Source organism: Sciurus vulgaris (assembly GCF_902686455.1).
Source record: "Sciurus vulgaris genome assembly, chromosome: 5".
Taxonomy (NCBI): Eukaryota; Metazoa; Chordata; class Mammalia; order Rodentia; family Sciuridae; genus Sciurus; species Sciurus vulgaris.
In genome coordinates this window covers 156,347,767-156,369,843 of record NC_136465.1, presented here as the reverse complement: position 1 = coordinate 156,369,843, position 22,077 = coordinate 156,347,767, and the positions used below count along the sequence as shown (strand labels likewise).

General features: G+C 36.8%; 1 protein-coding gene across 2 annotated transcripts in view; it reads left to right on the top strand.

Annotated features, from left to right (window-relative positions):
* The first annotated feature begins 2,824 nt into the window (after nucleotides 1–2,824).
* LTA4H (leukotriene A4 hydrolase) overlaps nucleotides 2,825–22,077 on the top strand; it is a 38,448-nt gene continuing 19,195 nt past the window's right edge. Inside the window, exons 1-10 of one of the 2 annotated variants that reach the window (XM_079142869.1) lie at nucleotides 2,825–3,074; nucleotides 8,628–8,758; nucleotides 10,348–10,468; nucleotides 13,392–13,460; nucleotides 15,000–15,104; nucleotides 16,079–16,131; nucleotides 18,409–18,481; nucleotides 18,739–18,879; nucleotides 19,707–19,730; nucleotides 20,271–20,341. In XM_079142869.1, the coding sequence (XP_078998995.1) occupies nucleotides 2,916–3,074; nucleotides 8,628–8,758; nucleotides 10,348–10,468; nucleotides 13,392–13,460; nucleotides 15,000–15,104; nucleotides 16,079–16,131; nucleotides 18,409–18,481; nucleotides 18,739–18,879; nucleotides 19,707–19,730; nucleotides 20,271–20,341 (947 nt within the window). In that variant the 5' untranslated portion in view covers nucleotides 2,825–2,915. The remainder of the gene's footprint in view (nucleotides 3,075–8,627; nucleotides 8,759–10,347; nucleotides 10,469–13,391; nucleotides 13,461–14,999; nucleotides 15,105–16,078; nucleotides 16,132–18,408; nucleotides 18,482–18,738; nucleotides 18,880–19,706; nucleotides 19,731–20,270; nucleotides 20,342–22,077) is intronic. The other variant, XM_079142868.1, reaches the window with a different exon arrangement.

Sequence of the window (22,077 nt, the reverse complement as noted above, 5' to 3'; positions counted from 1 at the left end):
TATTGTTGCAATTCCTTTTTAGAGGCCTAATTTGGTATGACCTGCTTTGCTAGAGAAATATTCGTTATTTCTAACTTCTCAGTTCTTCCTAAGAGAAATATTAAAATTATCAAAACGGACAAAATGAAAGCCAATAGTTATGTCAACGCTAGTTAACAGGTAACATGCACTCATTCACATTCATAATCTCATTTGATCTTTCAGCAACCCCACAGGGCACAGGTACCTCAATTATCTTGAGGGGATGGAGGGATTAGGTACTTTTCCCAAGTGAGCAGCAAGGTTAGAACACTTCCTGTTCATATGATTCAGTAAATATGTGTATTATTTTTCACAGAACTTTATACAGATCATTTTTCTCATCCTTAAACATCTGCTTTGGTAGACAGGCTCTGATATAACTCTAATTTTATAGATATAATGGAAACCCTCATTTTTTAAACCATTCTGAATCTACCACTGGCCATAAATAACACTCTGATTATTTGTGAATTGCTCTCATTGTACATTCCATAATTAGGAACCAACCGTATCTTAGAAAATAATTCCCAGTGTATAACTATCTTTTGATAAACCTATTAATCAATGGAGGGATTCATCTGTAGTTATCTGTGGGTATTTTTTCTTGAACACAAGTAGTATAAACCCTTGGTAATCAATAATGGAAGATGATAATATTGTCATTCACTTCCTTAAAATAATCTATTCTCTTTCTACACTAGGTAAGAAAAGTAATTTGATTATATATTATTCAATTAAATTAATTCTATTATATGACATTTGTTATTCTAGATTTGGTGACCTCAAAAAATGTCTGCAAATGTTGATTGTGTTGATTGTGATTCTTAGGGCCTATGAAATTAGGACCTATGCACATGTAAGGTATTGGATTTTATAATTTGGAATGTTTTTTGTTTTATTTTGCTTTCCGTACCTAGATGTATGGCATCTTCTGTTGCAGGAGCCAAACGTAATTGTTAGTCCACTTTTGATACAGAACTGGACTGTACCAGGGATTGAGTTGAGCTCAATCCCTCAACTCTCCCTACACTTCAATTTCCTCTTCTCTGGAAACCTTTCACCTCTATACCTAAATATGTTCCAGTTTCTCTTGCCCCCGACAAGTAAAAACCACTTTCTCAATGCTGCCTTCCTCTCTAGCTACCCCTTTTGACTTCCCTTCTTACACTGGTGAACATCTTGACAGAGTGACTTATGCTCTCCTTCACCTTTTCTCTTCCAATGCTAAAGCCACTACTCTAGAGCTTCACCTTCAACCAAACTACAAAAATACATAAAACCACTGCCTTCCCTACCCTGACCACATGGCCAAAATCAAAAGAGAATTTTCACTCCTTACTTTGATGGCTTTTGACTTTGCTGGTTGGCTCTTTCTAGTTTATATCACAGGGTTCTCTTCCACTAGTTATTTTTAAAATTTACCACTCTGGTGTTTTCTTAGCTTCTGACTTGTTTTTACTGCTATTCTCATAACACATTCTCCTTGGGTTGGGGTTACCCACTGTCATAATGCCATCCACCACATTATGGGACCTGATATTTCCCCAGAAGTATGCAACTATATCCACCTTATACTTTCCCAGAGCTGTGGATTTAAATGTTCAAGTGAAAGGGCATCTCTGTTTTGACTCTCATAGATTTTCAAACTCCATGTGTTCAAAATGGAACTCAGCATCGTCCCTTTAAACCTGTCCTCTCCTTAGAGTTTACTACTGGTGAATGATTCCAGTCACTGATGCCAAAAACCTGAGTTGCCTTAAGTTCTTCTCCATCTGAGAATCCACTTAACCTCTTAAGTATTCACTTCTTCTTTTCCATCTTCACTTCTTACCTACATTAGGTCCCACCATCTTCTGCCTGAACTAGGGTATTAATTTCCTAACTTCTCTGAGACCTCATCTTCATTCTCTTAATACTCTTTGTAATATAAAGATAACCATACATGTCACCCCTTGCTTAAGTTTTCAATGTGCATTCAGGATAAAGGCTCAGTTGTTTTAAAGTTCTTTGAAACCTGTTCTCTTCCGACTCTGTTCTTTCTAATACTGAGGCTCCGCCATAAACACAAGGCATTCTTCACCCTCTGTGGGAAGGACCCCAGAGTTGATCCAAATGTCCCAGGTGGCACTCCCATTGCTACCGGAGCTTGTTTCTATCACAGAATTTTCGAATTACAGTTTCTAAAAGGAGAACGTTGGCTTATTTTGTTTTGGATCCCCAGGATCTGTAAGTGTGCACAAGAAACACTAAAGTATACGAAAAAGAGCTTACTTGTATCGGGTTGCCAGCATGGCAAACCAGCAAACAGTAACAATGTCACTTTTCCATGAGGTAAAAGGAAAAAGTACACTCGTGCCTCCCCGTCGGGGAATCGAACCCCGGTCTCCCGCGTGACAGGCGGGGATACTCACCACTATACTAACGAGGAGTCGCACAGGAGTGGCTCTTCTGATAGGCTTTTTATCTCTCTCCATCCCGCCCCGCCCTCACTACTACTACTAACAGAAAAATATTCATTTGTTTCCGTCGTAGTTTCCACCGAAGTTGAATGGAACTAAAATGGAAGTGCTCTCTCTCTCTCGGATCCACTTATCACTCCCTCAGCCCACCCCACCCCTCCACTACCGCCCAGCGCTCCAGAAGCCCACCGAACCCCAGCACCACTCCTAACACGCACGCTCCCAAGCAGCCTAGCGCACGCCTGCTCGCGCTGCACCACGGGGCCGGTAGTTCCGTCCCGCCGCCCCTCGCTCTCCTCCGACTTGTAGGTACTACGTTTCCCGGCGTGCCCTGCGAGTCCCTCTCCCCCTGCCTCCTCCTGCTCTGGTTCTCAGTCGAAGTCCGGCCGCTGAGTGTCTGAGTCCGTTTCGGCGTACGGCGGATCTCCTAGAGCCATGCCCGAAGTCGTGGATACCTGTTCTTTGGCCTCTCCGGCCTCAGTCTGCCGGACCAAGCACCTGCACCTGCGCTGCAGCGTCGACTTCACTCGCCGGGCGCTGACCGGGACGGCTGCGCTCACGGTCCAGTCTCAGGAGGACAATCTGCGCAGCCTGGTACTGGGGCTTCTGTGTGCAGAGGCCACTTCTCCCCGCCACCCTCTTCTCGCCCCCTCGCCTTCATCGCGGTTGGCCTGGGGATCTCCGGCTCCCCTCGCCGCGGCAGTTCCCCAGCCCCGCGCGCGGGTCTGCTCCTCCTCTTTACCCCAACTCATCTCAGCGTCCCCTTGCTCAGCCCCGTCACTCCCGAAGACCCTGCCCCCGGTGCCTGGTCACGTCCCCCGACGCCCGCCACCCCTCCTGAAGACCCTCTGCCGGGTGCCTAGGCACGTCCCTGCGCCCCTTCCATGCCTGTCTTCGCGTTCATCTTCGCAGCAGCCCCCGCTCTCCTCAGCGTCCAGTTTCCCAGCGCTACCCGCCGCCCCGTGGCCTCCCGGTTTCCTCGGGCCCGCAGTCCAGAGCTCCCTGCTCAGGCCCCAGACTGCTCTCAGCCCCCGGATCCCCTTCCTCGATCCAGTCTCATCCCGCTCTCCGAGCCCGTATCCAGTCGATCCCTGCTCCCACTAGGACTTCCCTCCCAGGCACCTTTTTTGTAGCCAGCAGGTCTGCGGGTTACTCGCCCTGTTCCTCGATCTCTCTGCCTGTCGTTCTCAAGGCTCTCGGGACTGCCAGGCCCAGATCCTTCCTTCCGCCCTGCTTTTGAAAATTCCATGCTTTCTACGCGGAGCTGCAGCTGCTTCTCTTGAGGGTCTTTCCTACCTTTGCTTCTCATCATCCTTATCTTCTAGTAATTTAAGGGGCGGGATAGGGTAGTCAAGTTTTCTAAGGATGACTCAATATAATTTGTTAATAGTTGGTTCCGAGGAGCAAGTAATGACGGCACTTCTTGGAAGATAACGTGTAAGCTTTCTAACCATTTAAAGATTTGTATAGATTTATAAAATATTCAGTGATTTTTATCTGTGCCCTTTAACCTATATTCAGTGTTCTTTCTCATATTGTCTGATGAAAAACATTTAGAAATAAAAGGGATGTGAAAAGACTGTCATATTCTGTCTCCTAACCAGGGCAGGATGGTATACGTTGTATTTTGCGAGGCTGTATGATGTTATCTACTAAAGCACAGCAGTAAACCATCAGATCGGGTATTGAGGAGGAAAATTAGTGTCAAATAATTGGACAAAATTACAAGTGTAGATAAGAATTGTTAGGGTTTTTTGTGTCTCTTATTTGTTTAGTCTTTATTTTGAGTTCATTAATATGAACTAATAAAGCCCTTATCTTTCTTACTCTTCTGTATTGATATGTAATCATCAAAAGTACTATAAGAAAGAAAGAAAAAAGTATTATAAGCAAGGAGGTGACTGTTTCTTTGTAGATTGCACTTTGATCTTCTCGATATACCATACTATCTTTTATTGCAGGAACAGCCTTGCCCTAGCAGGGCTGAAGTTAAGTCCTTTATCAGTGCACCTCTCCTTTATTAAAAGAAAGTGAATTTTGCTAGCTCATCACTGTTTAGTATGACCTTGCACTGCTCTCTCTCTTGTAAAAATCAAAAGCTTTACTTCTGTTCCATGAGTAAGCAAGAGTCAGTAGGCATAAACTTGGAAAACTTTGAAAAGAATATCCCAGTCTAAAAACTTGCCCCTTGTTTTTACATTTCCATATCTAGAGTAAAGTACGATTTTAAAATAATGATTTCTGGTTAGCATGTCTGTTTAATAAATTATCTGGAATTATATTAATGTTAAATTTTGTATGAGGAAGATTATTTATAGTACACAGTAACATCTGTATATAATTTTTTGCATATTTATGACAATAACTTGAGACCAAGAGCTTGGTTTTATTTATTTTATTCATTTGAAGTGAGCTCATTTCTTTCCTCCACAAGATTAGGCACTCTTGAATGTAGGGACTGTGTTTCATATCTTTTTATATTTTAATTTTCTAGCATAGCACTGGAAAGCAGAGGACACTCAGAAGTTTGGTTAATGAATGAATTCAATTAGAAAGCAATGCCTAAACTTAATATGTGCCATATTGATAATAGCGCTATCTTGAAGATGAGAAAGCATTAGACCTCACCACCACCCACAGCAGGACCCAGTACCAGTACTGGGTGAAGAGACATTATGTCTTCTTTTCTGTTCAATTCTGGGAATCTGTGATGCTAGGAATTTTGAAGATGCCTCTAAAAGGAACTAATTTCCAGCTTTCTAAAATCCTTTTGAAGTTTTGGTTTATTTACACTGAAGTTTGGTATTCAACATTCATGATAACTTTCAAGCATGTGTTTCTTTCATTGAAATTTTCAATTTTATTTAGGCATCCTTTCAGTTGATGACTCAAACAGGGCCAAAGTCACACATGATTAAATGTTGGAATCCAGGAATTGAGCATAGTTCTTTCTGACTGCAAAGCCCCTGATCTTCAGTATATGGCTGAGCTGGGGCTCATATCAAGGTGGTTTTGGTTTGGTTGTGGTGTTGGTTTTAACACATAAGCCTGTGAGTTTTTTGCATCACTGCAGACTGTAGATAACAAGTAGAAAACATAGAGACTTACTAATGAAGCATAAGGATTTCTGTTTTAAACCCTGATTTGTGCCAGGAAGAATCTGAGACTGCTTAAAATAACACAGTATGATAAGATTAAAAATAATTAAGAAGTTTGGAGGCAGAGAAAATAAAGATAGTAGAAATAAGACACATAGTATAAAACCCTTTACACTTAAGAAGAAGTGGATTACAAAGTTGACATGGAACTTCTCACCATTCTGTACAAAAAGGGAATCAATTATATGTTCCATGATAACTGTCCAAGTAGTCAGAAGTACAATTCTGTTGTACTCAAAGAGGACACTGAGATATAGTAAAGTATATTCTCAATAACTACCTGCCATAAGTAGGGTTGTTTTTTATAACTATATGTAGATATCTTGGCCTTGCACATAGTTGGTACTCAAGTACTAATTGTTGAAAAATACTAATTCTAACATCTATGTAGTGTCCTTTGTTTTTATTATTGTGTTTTGACCAATTTTTAATGGCACTTATCAGAGAAGGTTGAAGGGGAATTTCTTACATAATTTGCAAATGAAGATTAAACCTAACAGTTGAGATATGCAGCTTAAAAATTGCATTTTCTGTTTTCTTTTAGTCCAGAACCTGCTTCATGCATTAATTGACATCTACTATTTTTCATGCACTGTACTGAACCCTGGGAATGGAAATCTAAGTAATGTTCTCTGTCAATTTAAGCACCTTCAGTCCAGTAGAGAACAAATCGTTATGACGCAATACAACAAGTAGTATAACAGAGTGTAGGCCCACTACTATGACACACGTTGAGGATATGAAAAAGATTTCACAAAAAAAGAGTTGGAATAACCAACTCTTCTGATTCTGAACAGATATGAAAAATTTAGGCAATTCAAAAAATAGAATATACTTCACTGGGAAATGATTCAGTTAATTTGTCTTTATGGTTATAAGGTCTGAATAAGATGAACATAGATATTCAAATTACATTCCTAAAATAAATTAGATACTCAGGCATAGGAGAAACAATTATTCTTAAATAAACCATATATTTTGAACATGCTACTGTAGCCAGTTTTAGTTAGAGTTAGTGTAACACTTGAGAACCTCCAAAAGAAAGTAACCTGAAAGAAGTAATTGCCCATTAGGAGGAAAACAGATGATGCTCATAACAAATTTGACTGCGAAGGAAGGAAGGAAGGAAAGCTATGAGAAAATTAAACAGATGGCAATCAAATTCAGTGATTGCCCATGTGATTTTTTTTTTTTGAGCTGGTCCCCGATGGTTAACTAAAATTTTTAAAAGAGAGGTGGCTAGGAAATGGCTGTTTCTTGGCATTCTAATGGCCAGGGCTTTTCCAGGCCAGGTATGGGGGGCGGGAGTGGAAGATGCCAGAGGTAGGGAGGTGAGGTAGAAGGGAGTTCTACCAGGTCTGACTTAGACAGTGGTAGAATGAGAGAAAAAAAAATGTGAAGACAGTATGAAGAAAAAAACCTAATTGGCTATGTGAGATTGGGAAGTGAGATTTACTGTGGCTTGAGAGTTTCAGACCTTAGGTATCTTAAGGAATTCCACTGAAAGAATCAAAAAAAAAAAAAAAAAAAAAAAAAAATCAAAGGAGATTAGGGGGCATAATAGTTTCATTTTTGGAAGCCTGTTGAATATGAGGTGGTATGTCCCATGGAAATGTTGGGTAGGTATCAGCAGATGTACAGCTGACATCCTGGGCCAGGATACAACTCTGGAAGTAGAGTGGTAGTCATGTGTGCTAAAGAGATATTAAATGAAGATGTGGACACGTGTAAGAGGCAGGGAGTGAAGAAAATGAAAGGACCAAGGCTGAAACATTGGGGCATATCTGTATTCAAGAGTTAGAAAGAACAGGGAGAGAGGAGCATTAGACAAGAAGAAGAACCATTTATGTGTAAAGGTAGAGAAGCCAAGGAAAGGGTTTCAGCCAGGTGTCATGGTCCTCAAGAGCTATGAGTAGACAATAGGTCAAGGTCATTGGACAGATAAAAAGATCTGTGGACCAGGGAAACTGCCTTTTCAGTATCACAAGAGCTAGACCCCAAACTAAAAAGGAAGAATGGTTGATGAGGAAGTAGAAGTGGCAGCCATAGATTGCACTTCTTTAGGAAGGAAGGAGGGGAAGTAGAAGTTACTGGGTAGAAGGATCAAGTGAAGTTTTAAAAATATTGTGAGAGGCTTGTTCAGGTTGTTTGGCAACAGTTTCTGGTACAAGAAGGTTGAAGATTTCAGAACAAGAGGTTACTTGAAAGATGAGGAAAGCATTTGGTTTCTGGGGCTCAGGGATGAAACTACTCAAGACACTGGCTGCATTCCTCCCTGCCCCAAGCAGTTGTTAATTGGCAGTAGCAAGAACATAGGGTCATTTGTTCAGAGTTGCCTTATAAAACTTAGCTTTCACTAAATAACACATAGTGATACACAGTCTGTTTATCTGCCTAGTGAGCGCCAAGGTTTGTTTTAATTTTTGGAAATTAAGTACTTAAGGAGTACACTATTATGTATGAAAGTACACTGTAGGATTTGGACTATATGAATTTTAGGAAGAGATGTATTATAAGATAATATTGAGGCAGGATAAAAGAAACTTAAAGATTTTTTATAACAATTTCCAGGAAGGCTGGGGATATAGCTCAGTTGGTAGAGTGCTTGCCTCGCAAGCATAGGGCCCTGGGTTCAATCCCCGGTACTGCAAAAAAAAAAAAAAAAAAAAAAAAAAAAAAACAATTTCCAGGAGACAAAATTAAAGGGATTTTAATTTAGATTGACTTGTACTTAGAGCCTAAAATTTGTGTGACTATCCTAGAATTGCCTAACGATATGTATACCAACCTTAGATCCCAAAAGTTTGTAGGAAGTTTAGATTCTCAAGAGATAAGCTTTATACTAATTTTTTAGTCCTGTAATTTCACTCTATATTTTTTTCTATAAGCAACTCATTTTACAATCAATTGTAGTTAACCTGTATCTAGTACTAGTTTCTTCTGATGTTTAAAACTATTTTATTATTTAAAAATATTAATTTGACTTTAGATTTTGGATACAAAAGACCTTACAATAGAAAAAGTGGTGATCAATGGACAAGAAGTCAAATACACTCTTGGAGAACGACAAAGTTACAAAGGATCGCCGATGGAAATCTCTCTTCCTATTGCCCTGAGCAAGTATGAGTGCTATCCTTTTTCTTTTACAGCTGAATAATGGTAAAAATGTATTTTAAGATAAATTAGACATTTTTCCTCTTTTGTGTTTGCTTATATATGTAATAATTGGTATGCTATTCCTACTGATCAGATTTAAGTTTTATAGTAAAAATTTATGTTCTTAAAATACTGAAGAAATTTATTGCATAAAACTCTCAAGAATGGGACTTTGGGCACTGTGACTTCTTTAACTCCTCATGTGGAGTAATGACAGGGCATGCCGTCCTTAAGGAGGCCTTTCAGGGTAACCTGGAGCTGAGCACCAGCAGCACACTCACCCTTGTCCCAGAGCCACCTGCTATTATTAATGGAGTAATAATAATGATGCCAAACATAGAAGTGCAAACTGTGTGCCCGTCTTGGGATAAGTGTATTCTTTAATCCTTACAGTAATCCTGTACAGTATGATCTTCATTTTACAGATAAGAAAGGGAATCTCAGAGATTAAAGTAACTTGTCAAGAAAATGGCAACTGGAATTATCATATAAGGAATCTCTCTAAACCCTGGATACACTGGGGAGGGGAAAGAGGGTGAAGACTATTGGCCTAGTACAAGGGCAATCTACCCCCAACCTCCAGTGGCCAAAGTTTTCTGGCCTTCTCTTTCCCTTTAAGAAAGAGAAAGGAGATGCCCAGCATAACTTGTGAAAATATCATTAACCCCATTCTGCAGATGAAGAAACTATGGTGTAAAGAGGTCAAGTAATTTGCCCACATTTACAGCATTAGTACATGGTGGAGTCAGGATTCAAACCCAGACTGAGACTGGGCTGCTGGTCTTCAGAACTCTTACTGTTTTCTCATTAGCAGTGCTTCTGAAACTCGTGGGGTGAAGGACTAGTTAATATTTTCTCTAGCCTATCATAGACTGATGTTTTTGTAAAATGCAGTACATATGAATTAGTAGGAAGAAGAAATAATGAAAGAGATTATATTATTAGATTCAACAGACAAAAATGACGCTATGACACTGTAGGGGGTGTAGCTCAGTGGAAAAGCACTTGCCTGGCACATGTGAGGCACTGGGTTTGATTCTCAGCACCGCACACACACATACACACACACACATGCATATGCACACATGCGCATAATTCATAACAAACTTAAAAAAAAAAAGACACTACAAGTTTCTGAACGCTTCCTCTTAATTTCTTGACTTAACATGTTGCAGTTTGCAAATCAGCACTGCTCTGTATTGTGTCTTGGATAGTCAAAAGTTCCACTACCACTGTGGTAGTGGAGCTTCCAAAATTATTTTTGCCACTTCCTCACTGTCATAAATGTATGACAATAATATCACAAATACATAGTATGTGAAACACTGTGGGGCACTCAACTAATACATCTTCATTAGCACAGTAGAATGTAAAGGACCCACAGAGTGGCCTTCTGGTAGGAAAGCAAACTTAACTAGGGTGTAGTATTCCTAGAACTCTCAATCAGTAACAAGACCTCATGCGATGTTATTTATATTATTCACTGTATGTAATATGAATTTAAATTTTAGTTAGAATTATATTCTACTAATATGTTGATTTGTTTCATACAGAAATCAAGAGGTTGTTATAGAAATTTCTTTTGAGACATCTCCAAAATCATCTGCTCTTCAATGGCTCACTCCTGAACAAACCTCTGGAAAGGAACACCCGTATCTCTTTAGTCAATGCCAGGTAAAAAGGATTCTAGAATGATGTATTACACAGGAAATTCCCAGCTCAAGCAGTTTAATGAAGCAAGGCAGACAGTGGTCTTATGAATATATGGGTCTTATATAACATATTGTCTATTTTATGTTATAAAACAAGATACTAATTTAATAGCGAGAGATCTCGCTATTAATTCATGTATTATTTTTTAAAATAAGTGTCCTTTAATTTGGAAACTATCTACATTGGTGTATTTGATCTTATTTATATTTACATCCCTTGCGCCTAGCATAGAACTTGCCATAGAGTGGAAACTCAATAAATGGTCATAAAATGCAAGAAGAAACATTAGTAAAACAAAAGTGATAAGTACTTATTATGAAAATGCTAACAGTAAAATGGAGGAAAGTGAAAGATCAAATTCCTAATCATCTCTGGACATTACTCTCTGGAGGTAAAACACCATTAAGTTTGGAGTGCAGCTTTTCCAGATTTTCCTTATATGTTTACAGATGTGTTTATTATGTAAATATATTAAAGGTACTTTTAAAATGATATCATTTAACTACTTCTGTTTTCCATTTTCAAAGTAAAGACAGATAAGCTGGGTATAATGGTGTACACCTATAATCCCAGTGACTCAAGAGACTGAGATAGGAGGACAATAAGTTTGAGGCCAGTCTAGCAATTTAGTGAGACCCTGCCTCAAAATAAGAAAATAAAAAGTACTGGGGATGTAGCTCAGTGATAGAGTACCCTGGGTTCAAGCCCTACTTACCCCCAACCCCAGTTTAAAAAACAAACACATACTGAGGACAAATAACCATATAATTAGAGATAATCTGCCACAAGGATAGTAAGTATCAAACTGTCTTCTAAAAAAAAAAAAGATCTAATTTTGTTAATAATCAATTTATGGTTAAAATTAAAGAAACTCACTTATTACATTTTACTGTGTTTCTAGGCACTGTGTTAGATACTTTGTGTATTTAATCCTCCTCTTCCTGTATGATAGATATCATGTTAGGCTCACATTTGACTCAAAGTATATAAACAATGAAACATGATTTAGACACATTTACCTTGTAGGGCTACTTAAAGTATCTTTTTAATCTAAGAAACATTCAGTAATCTGGAAGAGACACAATGTTCTAACAAGAATATACAAATCGTGTACTCTCTCTCTCTTCCTTTGTATTGGCAGTAATGCAGATTGAGCCTAGCTGTGCTCTATCACTGAGATACATCCCCAGCCCTTTTTATTTTGAGACAAGGTCTTGTAGTCACTGAGGCTGGCCTTGAACTTTTGATCCTTCCACCTAAATCTCTCAAGTTCCTGGGATTACAGGCACATGCCACCATTCCTGGCTTTATCTCTTAATAAGACCTGATTTTCAATTGATATTTCTCATAGATTATCTATAAGTTTAAAGCAAGAAATGTAATATTTGTTGCCTGGGGTAGTGCCTCGGTGGGAGAGCACTTGACTAGCACATTTGAGGCACTGGCTTGATCCTCAGCACCACATAAAAAATAAATAAAATAAAAGTTAAAAAAGCAGTATAGATTTATTTTTTAAAAGGAAATATAATATTTGTGAGTAACTAGAATGTATATTTTAAATATATTTTTTCTTATTGGCAGCAACGTTTGAAACATAGGAATGAGATTTCAACTAAGTTAAGGAATTCCAGTTGGCAAGAAACATGTAGATGTAATTTTGCTTAAAGAATTTGCTTACTGTTGTTCTTTATGCATATTTGCCTGGGTTTGTTCCTATCCTATGAAATACATATAAACACCCCCATCTGCAGTCCATTTAGGAACTCTAGAGGCCTGATCTTGAAGCCTTTTTTTAGGAGAGAGAACCAGGTGTGTCTTCTAGTCCTTGTTAATTCATCTAGAGGTACTCTGGGAGCTCATGTCTTTGGGGAATCTTCTAGATCTGGTGAGAAGGACTGGAGTCTGGGAGTTTTAAGAAGTCAAGGATTTTTATCAGCTTCACAGAGGAGTGTTAGTTTTCTTTTAAGTTCAGTAGATTGTCTCATTGAAGCTGGGGTTTCTTTGCTTCTCAGAGATAGACACAGACTTATTTGATAATAGGCCAGCTTATGAAATTGTAGGTTCTCTGGCCTTTTTTCTTGATAGAATCAGCTTGTTGTGGAAGCAGAGAAATATTTTACAAAATATGAGAATGAATATGTTTATATGGTATTCATAAATAGCATTTTTTTTCTCCCTCTTTTTAAGTTTCCTGTTGTTACTTTCAGAATGTGCTGTAAGATGAAATGTCAAGATGTTAGTTTCATTTCTCAATGTTTTCCTCAAAACACTGGCATTTCATTAGATGTTAATAACTAACCAAAGAAAAATGGATTTCATGTTAAAATTAGTGTGAAGAATCAGGTTTCTTTCTTTTCTTTCTTTCCCTCTCTCCCTTTTTCTTTTTTCCCACTGCTGGGATGGAACCTAGGGTACATGCTAGTCAGGGCTCTACCACTGAACTACAGCCCCAACCCGGGCAGGTTTCTTTTTTGGTAGGTTTTTCTAGAACCTTCAGAAGGCTAATGTTCCTAGTAACTTTCTGAGACAGAAGTGTAATCTGCTGTGGTTGTCAAATTTATTTTGTTATGGAGTCCTTATTCTCCAGGTTCCTCAGAACTTCTCCCTGGGCACTGCTACAATACAGAACAGTCAGAAATACTGCTTAATAGTTGACTTCATGCTTCAACTGAAATGTGAGGGTCGATCCTAAATTAAAAGGGAAAATCCGATTTTTTTTAATCCACAGATCTATTTTTGCTATTTTAAGAAACTCAAGAGATGAGAGAGCTAATTTTGTTTTTTAAAAGAATATTTCTAAGAAAAGTGCTATAATTTTAATGTTTTCCTAATGACTTGGTTTAGGAGAAAGAGAAATAACTATTTCTTTTCCTCCCCCTCCCAGGCTATCCACTGCAGAGCAATTCTTCCTTGCCAGGACACCCCTTCTGTGAAACTAACCTACACTGCAGAGGTAAGCCTCACAGTTGTTAACTGAATTAAATGAAAAGTAAATGTGGTCTAAGCGATAAGGACGATAATTAAATTTTTTGCACTAAAAATATCTGCCTGAAATATGACAAGAGCCTATGGACCTCATTCTGAATCTCAGTTTTATAGGCAGTTTTAAACATTGAGTGACAAAAGAAAATGGATACCATTCTCATTTTATAAAAGGAATTCATAATTCTGGATCTAAAAACAAGAATTGGGGACCTTTCTTTTTGAACCCTTAATAATTGACATTTGCAGGATTAAAAGTTTTTATAAATGCATTCGATAGCCATGTAAATATCTAGATTTCTTAATGGGCATATATTATGGGCTTCTCTCAATACATTTCCAATTATTCCTGTTGGAGGTACTGCTAATCTTTTGGGAAAAAAGTAGACTGCAGTTAATAACACCATCCCAGAGGCTTGAGCTACTTAAACCAAGTACAGAAAATGAGGCTCAATCTGTATTTATGGGGCTTCTTGATTCCCAGATCATCCCAGAAACCACATCTAGTATAATGCTGTAGAATGTTAAACTTGGAGGCAAAGAACCATAGGTTCTGGACTCTTCTTCACTGATGACCTCAAGCAAGTCTTACAACCTCACAACCTGTCTGTAACATGTGTCTATCTAAACAAAGAGAGGAAATGAAACCAAGTTAGTTCCTAAATTCTGATTGTTGTAACATTGGTTCAAGTGCTCCAAATTCTGTGCCTGTCTCAGTCAAAGTTCGGGGCCCTAAGTCATAAAAAAAAGAAGGGACAGTCAGGCTTGTGCTGGAATATATGCTTGCTAGATCTTAAAAACCCAAGGGATAGTCCTTTATTCTGACATTTATAAGAAATCAAACTTTCAGAATCAGGGAGCTAAGTTACATACTTAGGTGACCCCATAGTTTACCCCATAAGTATATTTTCCATATAATTTTCCAGAGAAAATTGATGTCACAGTTTTTGGTAATAAATTTTAGTTTCTTACAGTTTCTACCCTCAAAGTTCTATTATATAACCCCAAGTTTATGTTTTACATATAAAGTTGTTCAAAACTGTTCTGTCATACAATGAGTATAGCATTTGGCTTGGAGGTACAGAGGGGGCTGAGCTGGTGACTTCCACAGCCAGGCATGGTGCTGGGCTCTTCATTTCTATTATTTATTTCTTACAGAAAACCTGTGAAGTTTCACCCATATTTAATGGGGAAGTTGAGGCTCAGGGAGATTTTTTTTTTTCCAAGTGTACAGTTAGTAGATTGCAGAGCTTGGATTTTAATCTAGTTTGTACCAAAATTGTGCTCTTAATATGCAGAGATGGATGGATAGGTATTTCATGTTTGTTTTTAAAGAAGCCAGTTTTACATATTCTTTCTCTTTACAAAACTAACAAGTATGTACTTTTGAGTTGATAGTCTGTTTACTATATGGATAGTCAAGAAGGGGAGCAAATATTATTTTACATTATGTAGTTTGATACATAGGCCCTTTTATTTATGACTAGAAATGACTTTTATTTTTCATTAGGTGTCTGTCCCTAAAGAATTGGTGGCACTTATGAGTGCTATTCGTGATGGAGAAGCACCTGACCCAGAAGACCCAAGCAGGAAAATATACAGATTCAGCCAAAAAGTAAGATCACAGCATCTAGTGATCTGCAAAGAGCTTTTACCCACCCAGAGAGCAAAAGAACTCTTGAAACGTTTCAAAAATTTAAAGAACAGCTTTTCTTTTGTTTTTATTTTTCTTTTGTGCTTTTAGAGGAGTTTGTTCCATTTAGAGAAGGTGTTATATTGAAGAAACAGGTTACTGGATAGGCATAGCAAGAAAGCCCTGATTCCGTTTTCCCTCAGTCTAGTCAGAAGCAAGCTTCCTCTTTTAAGTAGTTGCATGTTTGCTTGCTGTGGAGCCACTGTGTGATCATGTGGCTGTTAAGGGTGTTTACAAATGGAAGAGCTGTCTTAGACTGAGAAAGAGCTGTGTTATCATCCTGTAAGTTAAAATTTCTATGCAGCTGGTAATTGGACTTGTATCTTTGACCTTTAACAAATAGAATGTGGATGAGTGTGTGTGTGTGTGTGTGTGTGTGTGTGTGTGTGTGTGTGTGTGTGTGTGCGTGCATGTGTGCATGCATCTTTTAATAACTGATTCACCAATGGACAGTTTTGCTCTAAACCCAGCTTCTGGGTTTCCAAATTCCCATAACTTTGGCATCCACTCATTGCTGGTTTAAAACATAAAGGAATTTTTTAAATTAAAAATATGAAGTTTTAAAAGTCAAGAAAAAAAGCATAAGGAAAAAGCACAATTGCTTTCTTATGTTACTTTTTGAGAAATGTTTGAAAGTACCTTTTTAAGGCTATGTACAAACATGGTTTTCACATGTCAGAAGCTTTCCTTTGTTGGAATAAAGGGAAAATAGATGTTTTGAAATGTTTTGCATTATAATTTTGAACTGTTTGGCCCCTTAAAAATGAGAACTATTTGAGAAGTACAAAAGGAAATTTGAAAGGGAATTTACTTGATTTGAAATATGAATTGTCTGACCCTGTATTATTTTTAAAACACTAATCCAAGCATGTGGTATGTGTCTTTGCCCCCTTTAGGTTCCAATACCCTGCTACCTGATTGCTTTAGTTGTTGGAGCATTAGAAAGCAGGTGAGCTTTTGAACAAATTTTGAGGTTTATGGGCACCTTAAATCTGTCAGGATTGATAGGTAGCCCATTTGTGTGTTTTTCAAGATATCAAGCTGACAACTCTAGAAAAATTCAAATCCAGTTGTAAAATGTTTGGCCACAAATTTTAAACTAAAAAAATCTTTACTACCTGCCTCTTACATTTTTCCAGGTATTATAGAATAAGGTAAGCATGCTCTTACCTTTGGTTTGACATCTACTTTCTAATATAAGTTTGAATGAGTTGTTTCTTATAATCTTCATTTTCTCATTCTAATTATAAATTTTATAATTATAAAATCTGCCTCTCCAGCCTTGTAGGGTGTTTATATGAAACAAACAAGATAAAAAACGTTAAGGCACTTGGAAGTCTATGAATAGTATAGAAGTATAAAGTATTTTGTTAAAAATTTTACCAGTAGCTAGAGTTTTACCAATAGCTAGAGTGCTCTTTTTTCTTGTTTGTTTTTTCTTATTTTTAAACAACTGAAAATTAAGAATATTTACAGTAACCATAATCTTTAAATTACTAGAAGTGTGAACACAATAGAGAAGTCAGACAAACAAATTTAGGTCTCATCTCCAATAGTTCTTAGCTCTATCCTTGGGCAACTCACTGCCTCTTTGAGTTTCATTTTTTTTTTTTTTTTTTTTTTTAAACCGGGAAAACAGAAAATAATATGTATTTCAAAGAATTTTTGTGAGAATTAACAGACCTAACATATGGAAAGCAGGCTCTCAGTAAATTATAATTTTAGTAATTTTCATAGCAATTGCCCTTTACAAGTTCTTATGTCTTAACTCTAGTGCATTTATCTCATTGTTTCCTCAACTCTGTGGAGTAAGTACGATTATTTGTTTCTGTTTTACCAAGAAGAAACTGTTGCTCTGTGAGTTTATTAACACAACTTGGAAATGTCAGAGCCAAGACTCAAACCTAGGTGCAGCTAGACCTGTACTGTCCAGTAACCAGTTATACTGCATACATGATGTTATCGAGCATTTGGAATGCAACACATCCAAATTGAAATGTGCTAGATACATGCTAGATTTCTAAAGCCATATAAAAATGTAAGATATTTTAATTTTTTTATCGATTGCATGTTGAAATGATAACATTTTTGGGTCTATTGGATTAAAAATTGTTATTAACATTAATTTGTTTCTTTTGCTTTTTTTTTTTAAATGTGGCTACTGGGCAATTTCAAATTATATTCATGGCTTGCATTTGTGGCTCTTACTAAATTTTATAGTGGTTAGCACTAATTACCATTGATACTACACTCATTGTTGTCTGCACACCAATAGCTTTGGCCTTCTCTGGGAGTTGGTTAGAAATCAAAATTTATATTTAAAAAATGTCCCAGATAATTTATATGCACATAAGCTTAAGAAGCACTGTTCCAGAAACTCCTGCCTCTGGAGCAGAATGCCAAGGCAAAATCTTGTTTGAGATATAGTATCAAATAAAATGTTTAAGACAAAATTTAAATGAAAAAATACTTTTGAGTTCTAACACTGTAGGTGTGATACATAGTTCTGTTTGTTTCTTCTTCGTTGTTTTTATTGTAAAATGTACATTTTAACCTTTTGTAAGTGTGCAGTTCAGTGGTGTTAAGTGTGCAGTTCAGTGGTGTTAAGTGTATTCACATCATTGTGAAACAAATCTCGGGAACTTCATCTTGCAAATCCAAAACTCTACCCATTAAATGACTCTTTTCCCCCTTCCCCCAGTACACTTTCTGTTCCTATGAATTTGACTACTTTAGATACTTCATGTAAGTAGAATCAGAGTATTTATCTTTTTGTGAACAGCTTATTTAGTGTGACATCCTCGAGGTTCATCCATGTTGTACCTTTTCTGTTTGTTTCTTAAATGAGAGTGTTCAACTTTTAAGTGCATAACACTGTTTTTATCTTGTTCTGGAATAATCTTTTTTGAGCTACAAGAAGGGTTTCCATGGTTGTGATTGAAAGAGGAAACTAGATCCCTAGAGATCTTACAAGAGCCAGTAAGCTAACCTTTGGGGACACCTCATGTCTTGGTTTTCCTTTTACTCAGACTGGGCTTCCATAGAGAGCTGCATGTGTAACAGCAAGTTTGTATCTCAGGCCATTTAAACTCATCTCTTCCCAGGAACACATGGTCAATTCAATTCCACTTAATAAGAGCTATGTACGAGATTTAAAGTCCTTTCTAGAATCAGGTAAATGATTTGCCTTGAATTTTTTTTTCATAAAACTTTTTTAATTTTGCAGGCAAATTGGCCCAAGAACTTTGGTATGGTCTGAGAAAGAGCAAGTGGAAAAATCTGCTTATGAATTTTCTGAGGTTGGTCATATTTCTAAATAATTGTAGTAGACAGGAAATTAAAGATTTTGAATGTGATATGATGGTTTTAAGTAATATAGTGAAAGAACCAAGAATGTCTTATTTTGTATGAATTTGAAGTTACTACACTTTTTTTATCACTTTCGTTTAAAATAAGCCTCATTAACTCATAACCTTCATAGAAAGCAACATACACTTTTAAGAAATTATTTTGGCAATAATTAAGACATACAAATATGTATGCATTAATTTTTCAGACTGAATCTATGCTTAAAATTGCAGAAGATCTGGGAGGACCGTATGTATGGGGGCAGTATGACCTGTTGGTGTTGCCCCCATCCTTCCCTTATGGTGGCATGGAGAACCCTTGCCTTACTTTTGTAACTCCTACTCTCCTGGTAAGTGTAAATATTTCTTGTTTGAAATTCAGATTTCCTCAAAAATAAATAGGAAGAACTTTAGACTCCTAGTATATTTTTTAAAATATCTTTCCTTATTTATAGAACTCTTGTTTCTTATTTTAGTACTCATTTTGGTTATCAAATTTCACTTTTTGAAAGAAAATGATTTGTCCATGTGAGGAAAGAGGGTATTTTGTTCATGGTATTTGGGTGTTGGGAATGGGGATGCTATGTAACAATAGTCCATTGATGACTTATGTATCCAGAAAAAGAAATGACACCATTTACAATTGACACAAAGATACTAATAAGACAAAAGCAGAAGCTAAGTGTAGTATGTATAGGAAAGGATTAGGCCCACAGTCTCTTGCTGTATTCTATATGCCTTGTAAGCTACTTTGAGTCCTTCTAGAACCAAATGACTAATGGAGTAGCAGCTAAGTAAAAATGAAATACACCACAGAATACAAAGAATCCCATAAGCTTTTCTGAAATATATTGCAGGTGATAAGGAGAGAAAGAACATGATGGGTAAATAAGAGCAGATATCCAAATTGAAGTTGAAGAAATTCCTGGTAGTGAGAAACCAGTATACTGGCCCTCCTGGCAGTAGAAAAATTTCTTAGGATTAGGAAAAGAAAGAATAATGCTGTTTTTTAGTCCTGGATTTTTTTTCCCTCAATGTTTATCTCTTTTGACCCTTTGAAGTGCCATGGTAGAGTGGGCTGTCAATGCCAGTGTACTAGATGGAAGGTATGCAGTCTTTAAAATATAACCTGTAATTTGATTACTGAAATACTAAGATATTTTCTCTCTCTTTTTAGGCAGGTGATAAGTCACTTTCCAATGTAAGTCAAAATTTCTGATTATGATCTTTTCCTCAAGAAGTATTAAATAACTGACTATACAATATGAATGGTATTATAATATTTAACCTGGTTATGAAAGATAACTTGGGAATTCTCCTCACAAGACACTGTTATGCTAAGAATTAGATTAACAGACCTAAGAAAACATAATTCACGTGAAATATTCAATGAGCGATATATTCATTTAACAATATTTTTTTTCTTTTCTGATGATTTTAATTATGCCATATTTTTTTGGTTAAATTACTTTTTTTTCTTGAACTGAGTAATTCCCTGAATGAGTGAATAAATACACTCACACATGGCTTTTTTTTTTTTTTTTCTTTTCTTTTTTTTTGGTGATGGGGATTAAACCCACATGATAGGTGACCACTCTACCATAGAGTTTTATCCCCAACCCCTGATATATATTTAAAAGAATTGAATAATGAGGAGTTAAAAGAACAGGAATGCTTAAATAATAGCTTGTTTTAGAATAAGGCAATCAGTTTTACTACTAATCAATAATATTTCCCTTAGGTTATTGCACATGAAATATCTCATAGCTGGACAGGAAATCTAGTGACTAACAAAACTTGGGATCACTTCTGGTAAGATTTTAAAAATTTATTTCTTCATTCTTGTTACTGACTGATTTCTTTCCCTGCCTGCCTCTCAACACTTAGTTGTTTTCTCTGTATCTCTTGTTTTTCTTCATCACTTTGATCACTTTGGCAAGCAGGGATTTTTTTTTTAATTCTGTAACACTTGTCATGGTATTAGATATAGTCCAGGTGTTCAGTTTATGCTTGTTTTTAAGTTCTAAACGTAGTCACATTTTAATACATGGACATGTAAAACCAGAACCTTGGCTTAATTTTCCCTGTTGCCTAATGGGCTGAACTTCCCATTTCTGAGCTGACTGCCTGGGAATCACACTGGCCATTTGCTTGGTCATGTTTTATAATTTCTATCCATAGGAAAGCCAAAAAGAGAGTGTTTTTTTTTTTTTTTTTTTTTTTTTTCAAAAAAAATTTTAATTGATGCATTAGAATTATACATAATAGTGGTGTTCATTTCTTATTAGAGCTTTAGAGTTATACATAGTAGTTGGGTTCATCCTAACAAACTCATACATTCGTGGATATCAGTTTCAGTGCATGAAACCCACCTTTTTCCCTCCACCTTTCCCCCTTCCATCCTCCCTCTTCTCCCATTCTCCTTCCTCTACTCTTGATTTCCTTTTGCTCATCTGTTAATTTATATTTGATTGATTCTTTATATTACCCTATCCTTCTCTTTCCTTTTCTTTCATTTTACTCTGGCTTCTGCATATGAGAGAAGACATTCAACCTTTGAGTTTCTGAGTTTGACTTATTTCACTCAGCATGGTAGTCTCCATTTCCATCCATTTATTGGCAAATATCATAATTTCATTTTTTTGATGGCTGAGTAGAACTTCATTCTGTGTGTGTGTGTGTGTGTGTATGTGTGTGCATACCATATACACATACATATCATGTATATTTTTTTTTCTTTTTTAAATTTATTTTTATTGTAAACCAATGGGATACATCTTGTTTCTCTGTACATGAAGTAGAGGCATACCATTTGTGTAATCATACATTTACATAGGGTAATAGTTTTCAATTCATTGTTATTTTTTTTCCTTCCCCCAATTAATCTATTGTCAGTCATAATTTGCTCTTGTGGATTGATTCATAAATTATCTGTTGTGAATTGTGCTGCTATAAACATTGAGGTGGCTATGTTGCTAAAGTATTCTGAATTTAGGTCCTTTGTGAAAATACCAAGGCATGGGATAGCTGGGTCATATGGTTCCATCCTTAGTTTTTTTGTTTTGTTTTTTTTTTTCATCCTTAGTTTTTTGAGGACTCTCCGTACTGCTTTCCAGAGTAATTGTACTAGTAAGCGGTCCCACCAACAGTGTACAAGTGTACCTTTTTCCCCACAACCTCACCAGCATTTATTGTTTGTATTCTTGACCATTGCCATTCTGACTGGAGTGAGATGAAATCTTAGTGTAGTTTTGATTTGCATTTCCTTGATTGCTAGAGGTATTGAACATTTTTTCATTTATTTGTTGGCCATTTCATTAAGGAGTTTTGTATCTGTGTTCATCAGGTGTATTGGTCTGTAGTTTTCTTTCTTTGATATGTCTTTGTCTGGTTTTGGTCTTCATAAAATGTATTTGGTAATGTTCCATCTCTTTAAATTTCATGGAATAATTGAGAAAGATTGGTGTTAGTTCTTCTGTGAAGGTATGATATAACTTAGCTGAGAACCTATGAGCCCTAGGTTTTTCTTTTTTGGAAGGCTTTTAATT